This window comes from Netta rufina, assembly GCF_964035555.1.
Source record: "Netta rufina genome assembly, chromosome: 1".
NCBI classification, from domain to species: domain Eukaryota; kingdom Metazoa; phylum Chordata; class Aves; order Anseriformes; family Anatidae; genus Netta; species Netta rufina.
The window spans coordinates 102030005-102040698 of NC_140123.1; the positions used below are offsets into that span (position 1 = coordinate 102030005).

Consider the following 10694-nt stretch of genomic DNA (forward strand, 5'->3'; position numbering starts at 1 on the left):
TGCCGGGGAGGGAAACCAGGCAGGTCTCCTCACCTGTGCTTTTGTACAGGGCAAGAATTCAAATAAATCAGTCTTTGAGCAAGGGTACAATACTTGAATTTAACTTGGAGACTTCCCATGTGCCACATTCCATAAATTTTAAGTATTTTTCTTTGCCAAATCACTCCCAAATAATTTATTAAAAATCAGTATTTGATGGACAATCACAAAGCGTGCACCCCAGATTAAACACAACATTCCCTAAAAGCCCATGTGGCCTTTTAGACCAGCCCCAGCTTTCACTGAAACACTCAGGACGCATTGCTCAGAAGATACATTATTTAGTGATCATCCTCCCAAGGTTTTTTCTTTTGCAGGCTCAGGCATTTAACAGACAAGAACCCCGTACAAGGACTCCTAGCCATGCAGGCCATCCACAACGGCAAATAACCTACAGGTTGTTTCCTTCTTTCTTTAAACCTTGTGTTCAGGGGAGCCATGGAGCTGACCCAAATGCACGGGGCAAAGACAACTGCAAGCAGATCTAATCCCAAACTTGTTGCGCACTATCAACAAATATGGATAACGTGACAAAGCAACCCAGCTTCCCGGTGTCTGGCCCCACCTCCAGCATCTCCTGTTTCAGCAGACCGATAACAGGAAGAAAAGGCACACACCAGAAACTAAGCTGGTCAAAGAAGTAAGAAAGCTTAACATATCACTTTTTTTTTTTTTTTTAATCATAATTTAATGCTGAGAGCAGACACTTCCGACTCTTTTCTCAAGTAGATCTGTAAATATTAGCACAAATGTCTCTGAAATCCAAACTCAGTTACTCTCAGAAAACGCTGGCTCTACAGGCTTAAAAAAATAAATCAATCAAGTTTAAGGCTTACTTATACTTATATGTACCCTGATAACACCAAAACTCATATCTGAAAATCAAAAAGAAAATAAGTTATGCTGTGTTTGCAGTCAATGCTGGTGTCCACAAGCCAAAAAAAACCTACAACAGGACACTGCTGCAGTCCTTGGGGATCTGCAGGCAGGTACACGATGTAAGCCCCACCACACAGAGAGCATCTCCTCTCATCTGCTGCTCGCCACCATGCAGCCCAACACCCTGAATTTACCCCTTTGGAAAACCAGTCACGCAGTCTTCGTGTCTGGAGGCAAAAAAAAAATGCATTTCCCTTCTCAGTTTGCCACAAGCCTGCACTGTTAAAAACATGTCCGTGGTTTCCTATTTGAATGCCTTCCAGACGGTGCGAGCCGCTGCGCCTTTCCTTGCCTGGTATTTCCTCTCTGTGGATGCAATTAAGGCCCCATTCAATCTTCCTCCTGACAAATTACAGATCGTCTTTCTCATTGGGTTTTACCTCCAGCGCTGGGCTTTAATGAAGTAAGTAAACGAGGCTGCCTCCATCCCTCGGAGATGCCAGCTCCTGCCACAGCCCTCTCCTTGCTGATCCTCCCTTGGAGAAGACAGGATGGGATCTCTTCTGGGATGGGCTCAGCAGCCCCAAAACCACACACTGACGCTCCCATAAGGACTCTTCAAATCCATGCTAAACCCAGACAAGTTCACCCTGCAGCCGAGCCCCCGCTGCATTAAATCCAAACCATTGCATTTCCCCACAGAAGTGGTGTTAAATGCCAACAGGAGCTTGGTAGTTACACGTATAACCACAACGCAAACTCTGATCTATAGCTGTTTGACAAACCTGAAGTCACGTTTAAATACATTTCTAGAAAGTTTTGACTGATTTCCAAGTAAAATGCCTCAACTTCACCCTGCTGTTTATTGGAGATGACATCTTCTCTCAAAGCTCAGCCACTCCCAGGTTTTTCTTCCAAAAAACCTTATGCCTTAGATCCCCTGCCCAAAAGGAACCCCTCTGAAATTAGCACAGGGGCTTAACACAGCCCCTCAGCTCTGGTTGCTGCCTCCAAACCATCTCAAACTCACATGCATATTTGTTCTGGATCCGTTATTTGCTCTTTGATATTTCAGTTTTTCCAAGTCTCATTGTTAAGCTCTTGCATAAAATTCAAACAGTGAATTCTGAGTTTGTTTTTTCTTTTTATAATGTAAAGCTGACATACTCATGATCTTTCTTCTGGACACGTGGATTAGAGAAGTCCTCATCTGCAAATTGCTCACAGTTAAATTCAAGAAGCTAAAAACACTGAAAGAACAACTGGGAGCTCCGACATCCTCAGTCTTATAGTTTTGTTAAGCAACTTCAGGTCAGTATTATTCTTCCAAAATTTAATGGAACTGAAGCCAGAACCAGTGAAAGGAAACAGCAACAGAATTGCGATGCTGAAAGATGTGTCATTAGGAGCAATTTTATTCTATTTCATAGTTAAGATAACCGGGATGAGGACAAAGTATATCAAAGAATATCAAATAAGTTTCAAAACAACCCCACAGCTTGCCCCATATTTGGAAGTCTAGATGCTTACTAATGCTATGCAAATGCAAAAAAATAAATAAATAAATAAATAATCACTAACTCCTATACTGTAACTACTCATCATCCAAACTATAACCTATCAGCAATTACTACAACTAAATTCACAAAGCTTATATGAATATAAAGGAAAATTACCAAAATACTGAATGTAATTTTAAAGCCACTACCTTTTTTTAGCATTTAACTGTTTTTTTCTCTTATTCAGTTTATGTTCCCCTAAGTAATACTAAGTAATTTTCCTTTGCAGTTAAATAAAAATGAGCCTTTTCCGTGTAGAAAAAGAAAAAAGAAAAACTAGAAGCCATGACTCAAGTTTATGGGGAGCTGAAAACATGAACAAAATCAAAGCTTTGTCAAAAAGCACATCAAAAAGCCTTCACCCCATATTTTAAGACACAACATGGGAAGCAAAGTTTTTCAAGCTACCTTTCGGATGACGACAAAGCAGAGTGCAACAGGCCTGCTGGATGAGCTCAGCACTCCATATCCCAGATCCAGTGCCAAGCTCCAGTTACAAATAAATTTACATAACTGATCATGAGAAAAGCAACTCAAGCTAGCTGTTTGTCTCAAAACTGTATTACAGTGTACAAGAAAATGGGTGGTGAAAAAAAAAGTCCTTTGCAGGGCCCAAAATTTAGAGAGAAAAAAAATTGATTTTACACAGTCAAAGCTTCCGCATGTGCTATCTCTACTCCAAGATGTGCTGACGAGGTTAGAGAACGCTTGCTGCAGGCACAAAGATGATGCGATAGCACGACAAGGAGATTGGAAACAACTCCAAAATCCTGACCTCCCATCTCCATTTTCTTCATGTGCGTCAAAAGGATGCTATTTCTAAATTTTGGAGATGGATGAGGAGGCAATTCTCATCTTCACTGTAAGAAAAAAAAGTAAATTAATGGGGCATTTCAAATCTGTTAGCACCAAATAAAAATTGGAGTTGTGTATGTGTAAACTCGTGTTTCGTAGTTTCAAAAATTGAATCAAAACCCAAAGTTAATAGAGTTTCCAAAATGTAATATAGGGTTTTGCTCACTCATCTTCAACTCCTAGTAGACGTGCCCTATGTTTTACAGATTGCGATTCCTAACAGAAATTACATAAAAAACAGACACTGCCGAACTGGATCAAGCTGATAGCCTGCTCTGAAAGGCAGCAATCTTAAAATGCTTTCAGTAACAGGTACAACCAGTTTTGCCCCATTCCTGTCACATGCTATCTGCTGTGGTTGAATAGATAAGCTCTACTCTAGGGAAGGACAAACCAGAGCAGGGCAAACAGGGAATTCCTATCTAGATTAGTGTAAAATGGGTCAGTAGGAGCTGAATGGAGTCATCCATCCCTGAACGCAGCTCCTTGGAGTGTTTTGTCTTTCACTGAGACTTGAAGGCAACTTCTAACAACCAGGAACCAAAGAGGGGGCAAAAGTGTGAAAAGACTGCTCATGTCCTGCCACAGGTGAGGGGAGGTAGGCAAAGGGACCAACACCTTAATTAAAAGCCTCTCCCTCAACTTCAGCAAGCGTGGTTTCAGCGGCTGGCACTCTTTCCCCAGAGAAGCTGCCTGTTCTTTGAGCTGGGCCAGTTTGACTGCTTGAGACCATTTCCTGACACAGGTGTGTCTGAAGCATTTGCCAGAAGAGAACTACCAAAAAAAAAAACAACAACAACAACAAAAAAAACACACACGCAGATGCACAGCTTGTTTGCTGCAGCACAGCACCATAAAACCATCGGAGAGAGCAGTCAGCGAGTGCTGAGTTCAGTGGGCAGAAACCACTGGTGGGAGCACAAAGAGTGGCTTTAAGCAGCTGGCTCCTGAACAAGGTCTGCTGCCAGCCGGACGGCGGTGTTGGGCTGCAGCCTGAAAAGACCTGAAAAGATTACAAAACCACGGAGTGCGCCGGCTCACGCGCCCCTCTGTTCACTGCTTGGCTGTCCCACGCTCGATGAAAGACCAGCAGTTGACCAGAGCGTTGGCTTCGCTTGGAAAGCCTCTTAAATCAGCACAACCCACACTTACCCGCTCATAGGAAGTCCTCAAGAGCAGACCAAGTTCTCCTGAACCTGCTGGAAAGACCAGCGTGAAAACACAGGGGCCAGAAGCCCTGCTTCTCAGCTGAAGAAGCCACAGCGCTCGCAGCGTTGTTACACCGGGAGATAAACCCTGATGTACGTGCACACATACTGACTGGCTGCTGTCTGATACGCTCGTCTTGAACACTAGTCCCATTTAGCTTCTTTCTCTTTTATACGCCTAAATTCTCAGAAGGAAAAGTGGGTACTTTTGGGAACTGGATGCATCTTCAGACCACAACATTTAAGAATCAGTTTTCCAGAGGTTTTCTTTTTTACTCAAAATGAATAAAAACAAAGGCATATACTTAAATTCCAGAACCGGTATCACATGACAATTGAAGGCAGACAACTGAAACTCAGACCTGAAAACCAATGTTATGCACCAGGCATTACTGGTTCGTACTCTCCTGTGGTCCAAAAGGATTAGAAAATGTCATTTCAACACCTCAGCTGTAGGTATTTCTGAGGGAAAGTCAGGGAGGAAGGGCAGGTTCCAGACCAAGTTTTGAGAACAAGGGCTCTTCAGACAGACCACCTTCTGTTTAAATAATAATAATAATAATAATAATAATAATAATAATAATAATAATAATAATAATAATAATAATAATAATAATAATAATAAATCTGAACAAAACTTTGACTTCTCGAGGGCCCTGTGTCTCAGAACTAGTCCAGGTTCACGCCTGTTATCAACACTGCTCTTGGCAATGCTCAGCCTGGCAGCGATTTTTGTAAACTCTCAGCACAGGAGCATGCTCTAACAGTTAACTGAGCCTACAGAAAGTCGTTCATTATTTTTTTCAATTTGCTTTACTTTTAATCTTCTTACACCACAGGATTTTTTTCAAAATCCCCCGAATTTAAATCCAATAACACCCAGCTCTAGACTTATGTGTTAAAACCACACAGGATAGATCACCTAACAACTTCAGTGAACGCATTACCATAGATAAACCCTTTTATTTCCTTTTATCAGGGGCAGCCTAGAACTCTCTCTCTTCATTGTCTGGATATACAATATCTGTAAGCAACTACTGGTTCAATACAGCTGATACGCGTGACGTATGCACACATACCTGTGCACGTGGTGATTTTAATGTCCTACCCGAGATACGTAAATATATGTAGGAATGTGGAAGGTGTGACAGACGTCAAAATTACACTCATTCAAGGATCAAGTCCATAAACTAAGTCTAGCGATACCACCTTCAAAATAAACAACCAACAGCTTGGAGACGCATCTCCACCCAGAACTGGTGAACCAACCAAACCGTGGACCAGGCTCTGTCCTTGGAGCTCCAAAAGCAGCCTGGAGAAAGCCCTGGGCAGCCTTGGCTAAACCTCCACAGCAGGCCCTGCTTTGACCTGAGGGTCTCTGTGACCCTAACTTCTTGTTCCTTTCTCCTTACACAACAAGCTTGCGTTAATTTTTTTACAGAGCCACCGAAAAATGATGGCGTCCCAACAAACAGCTGCCATTTCACCAAGCAGTTAGGTGAAATAACTGTGCTCTGAAGCTACTGTGCCAAGCTTTCCGCATTAAAAGGACTGCCAATTAACAAAATCATCATACCTTTTCTTCACACAACTTACAAGCTGTTTATCCTCTACCATTTTAAACACGTGCCAAGAGAAAGTCATGAAAAGCCGCCATGAAGTTGACCTCTACTTCTCGTAAATTTGTCATATAACTGAGAATACCTTTTAATTAAAACAGATTAAGAAAGATCACTTGCATCTGTCATGCAAACAGCTTGTTTGGAAGGTGTTTGGATAAAAAAATATCAAGATCTTGTCACCTCCCTCATATTTTTCATACGTGCTCTATGAAAAGTACCATAGCTATCACTTCTTTCCCCAGAAAACACATCTGAAGAGAACGCAAGCCTCGCAATTGTCTGCTGCTCATTAATCATAAACAAAAGGCAAACGGGGGAGTGAGGGAGAAGCTCCTTTTTTCCTCCTCTAAGTTGTCCATTTGACTGCCAATGCACCAGAAGCCATAATGCTTGCCCTGCCTCTCCCATTCACGCAGCCTCCTATTGCGACATAGCAGAATTTTAAATAGCAAGTTCAAAAGGGATCCTTCAACAAACAGAAAACCTTGGCCAGAGGACTTCGGAAATAGAAGCAAAAGGAAGAACTGAAATTCTGTCACGAAGGCAAAAGAAAAGCTTCCTTTAATTTCCCATGTTGCAAAAGTAATTTCTGAAGCTCTGCTTAAAAACGAAATAATGAAGAAACAAATATTTTGGGTCTTCATTTAAAAATACAGAAAAAAATAAAGGCCTGCAAACATTACTCAGTTTTTAGAAGAGCTGTCAGGCAATGTAATTCTTGTGGACTGACTTTCTGAGGACCCCCTTGTATGATATCAATATCTTAATAACTCGATTTCAGTCTGCTGGTCTAAGAGCCTTGCTCATGAACACGGACCTACAGCTGCAAGCAGAACAGGCACGACAGATCTGGGCAACCTCAACGTGCGAACTAAAAGAAACGTTGATTTATAAACCATGGTTTCTCACTCAAATTCATAAAGACAGTCACTGTCTGTTATATTTCCAGGGGAAGAGATTAAATGGAAAAATAACTACTCAAGAAGATGACAATATCACAAATTCTTGGCCAATGGATCTCCTAACCTCCGTATGTATGATTCACTTGAGTGGAAGAAGCAACATACTAAGCAACTATGACATTGCTGTAGCGTCACTGAGGAACATTTCCTTTATAGATGCATAAATATTAGTCTGCCTGTAATTTTAGAAAGGAATTCTTCATGTGTAATACAGCAAGGTTTTTAATTTTGTTCCTGCCTCCCCTCTTATTTATACCACCCTGTCTGAAAACACGTATATATCTTTTGCTGCTTTCTAAAGCTTCTGTTAAAATGGCAGGGAAAATGTTTCATTTCAGAGATGAGATCTCACGGGAATCTAATTCAAACATCAAAATTTCACACTTTAGTACACAAAGACAATTCAAGTGCAGTAAATGCACGCATGCAATTCCTATTATGACATATTTTAGTGTTATAAAAGCAGTCACTCGTTCGAAACGTCGGTCTTTGGAGTATCAAGGCTAAGGAATGCCCAATCACAAGACGACCAGATATGAAAACCTACCCCACTGCCACACATTAAAAAAAGGGAAAGACGCAAAGCCTCGAACGTTCGTATGAAATGCCAAAACAAGATGGAAAGCTCCTGCACGAACACCAGGGCTCATTTAAACAACTGTTTCAAAGCAAAGGACGCCTCTGGAAACTCTGGATGCCGCTCAAGCAAGCACCACTGCAAGGCTGGGGTCGTACACGTCTCTGAACGCAGGCTCTGCGTGGAATGGTGTTGATGCAACATCTGTGCCCATTTTCTTGGGAGCACTTTTACAGCACATGCACTTTCATCCACCTATGTATGTGTAAGGCCAGGGCTAGAGAGACACATCTGACCACAGAGGGATGGGCATTTCTATCTGAAGAAAAATAGTAAAGCCTTTCATTTTATTTTATTTTATTTCACTTTATTTGTGCTTCAGCTAAGCACCCAAGCCAGAAATTTCCTTCTACTACACGCAGATAGCGCACAGTCGCTTTATCAAGCCGATAAACCCCAGGCGAGTTTGATAGCTGGAAGCCGTGAAGCCCCCAGCCCCTTCACACCCCCTCGCTCCCAGCGCCGGCAGGGTGACGCCCCGGGGCAGGAGAGGAGCTTTTTGGGGGACAAAGCCGTGTCCCCCCGAGGTCCCCCCCGGACAAGGCTCCCTGCCGGGGGGTGAGCACCCAGCTCCAGCCCCCGGTTTTTGGATAAAAGGAGCTCCTTCGGCACCCTCCTGTCAGGCTGGGACCCCAACACCTCCACCTCAGGGGGTCCTCAGGGAGGAGGAGGGCGGCGGGGGGAGCCCTGCCCGCCGCACCGGGGGGCTGAGCGGAGGCACCGGGGACAGGGGGCGGAGGGGAAGGGGAGGCAGCGGAGCCGCCCCCGGGGAGCCGAGGGGGCTCCGGGCAGGGCAGGGCCGGGGTCCGGCGGCGCTCCCCGGCCGCCGCTCGCCTGACGGCGCCTCGGTGCTGCACTGCAGCGGCGCCATCTTCTCGCCGCCGCGCAGCCCCAGCCCCAGCCCGCCCCGCCGCAGGGAGACCCGCCCCGCGGGGGCCGGGGGGAGCAGCCGGGGGGCGCGGCGACCCCTCCCCACGCACCCCAACCACAGCCCCTTCCCCAAACCCATCCCCGTGCCGGGGCCAGCCCGGCGGGCAGCTCCCCCCCTCCCCGCCGCCCCGCACACCTGCGGGGGTGTGCGCTGCGCTGCGCTGCGCTGCCCTGCCCTCCCCCGCCCGCAGCCCCTGCCGAGCCGGGGGAGGAGGGCTGGGGGGGGCGGCCCCGCCCGCAGCGCGGCCCCGCAAAGTTTGCCGAGGAAACCCTCGGGGAAGGGAGAGGGGGGGGCGCGCCCGGTCCTCCCCCGCCCGCCGGGGGCGGCACGGCCGCCGCCGGTCCCCGCGGAGACCCCGGCGGGCGGCCGAAGTTAGCGGCCCCATCCCCGTCCCCATCCCCGTCCCCGTCCCCATCCCCATTGTTCGGCGGCGGCGGCCGGGGATGGAGCCCCCAGCGCCGCGCCCCCCGCCCCGCAAGCGCCGGCGCCCCCCTCCCGCCCGCCCGCCCGCCCGCCCCGCCGCAGGGGCGGCTCCGGGCAGACAAAGCCCCGGGGAGGCGCAGGCGGGCGGCGGGGAGGGCAGCCCCCGCTCGGCCGCCCCCCGCCCCGCTTACCTCTACGGCCCGGGCGGCGGCGGCGGCGGCCAGCAGCAGGAGGGCGGCGTGGGGCAGCATCGCGGCGGCCGGCAGGGGGGGAAGGAGGGAGGAAGGGCGGCCGGCCGGCGGGGCGCGCTGGGCTCCGGCTGTAAATCCGCGGCGCCGCTGCCGGGGAGAGCGACTGAGCTGCGGCGGCACCAGCCGAGCGCCGCGGCGGGGCCGGTCAGCTGATGGCCCGGACCGCCCCCGAGCGGGCGGCGCGGCTCGGCACGGCCCGGCCCGGCTCGGCACGGCCCGCCCCGCCCCAACGAGACCCCTAGCGGCGGCTGCCGGGCGGCGCAGGGCCGGCCCCGCGGCACACGGAGCTCGGGGCATGGCCGCGGGTGCGGGGCCGCAGCGCGGGGTGATCCCGTGGGCTCCGCCGCGGCGCCGCGGGGGGTGCGCTCAGGCCTCAGGGCGCTGTCGCCCACCTGAAGGCGGGTGTGGAGAAAGGCTGAAATCACAGAGTCATTGGGGTTGGGAAAGCCCTCCAAGACCATCTGGTCCAGCCATACCCTGCCACCAATGTCACCCACTAACCCATTTCCCCAAGCACCACGTCCAACCTTTCCTTGAACACCCCCAGGGACAGTGACGCCACCACCTCCCTGGGCAACCCATCCCACTGCCTGACTGCTCCTTCTGAGAAGAAATGTCTCCTCATTTCCAACCTGAACCTCCCCTGGCGCAGCTTGAGGCCATTCCCTCTAGTCCTGTCACTAGCTATCTCTGAGAAGAGTCCGACCCCCAGCTCCCCACAGCTTTGAAGGGTATTTAACAGCTGCCAGATTCTGCCTTTTCTGCTAGCTCTATACCCACTGAGCTCTTAGTCATTACCCACACTGAGGTGGCAAATAAACGCCAACCAGAGCCCATTCCCAAAACACCAGATCACATGCTTCAGGCCTAAATCTGCTGATCCGCCTGGGGAGGCAGCAGTGACCACTGCAGCATTGCTTTGCTCACTGCTAATTGCAAGATGAATGTAAACTTTGTGGGAGTAAAATTGAGAAAAAAATGCACGCAGGAGAACTGACAGAACTGGGGTCTATGATGGCTGAACAGGGAAAAAATGAAAATTTAGGGTCTTTTCAGATGGCTGGTAATCAAGAGGACAAAGCAAACTTACTTTCTCATTTTCTCAATTGTATGGTAATAATTGCTACAGTAAACCCGTAAGGAGAGCTAAAAATGGGCGTTAGTGGAGTTGTAGGCTGCTTTCCCAATCAAAATTCAGTTTGATACAACCCAACACGTCCCATCTGAACTGCTGACTCCATGGCAGCCTCTCTGCCCCCACCAAGGCCCCCACGACCACAACTCACAGACCTACTGCATCTCCCAAGCATGCAGCTTGGTGGCAGAAG

The 10694-nt window shown here is 48.3% G+C and overlaps 1 protein-coding gene across 1 annotated transcript in view; it reads right to left on the reverse strand.

The window, feature by feature from the left end:
* The window catches only part of APP (amyloid beta precursor protein), a 217069-nt gene extending 207557 nt beyond the window's left edge, over positions 1 to 9512 (reverse strand). The window contains exon 1 of the mRNA XM_084283723.1: positions 9307 to 9512. Coding sequence (XP_084139849.1) covers positions 9307 to 9366 — 60 coding nt within the window. The 5' untranslated portion in view covers positions 9367 to 9512. The remainder of the gene's footprint in view (positions 1 to 9306) is intronic.
* Positions 9513 to 10694: the final 1182 nt, after the last annotated feature.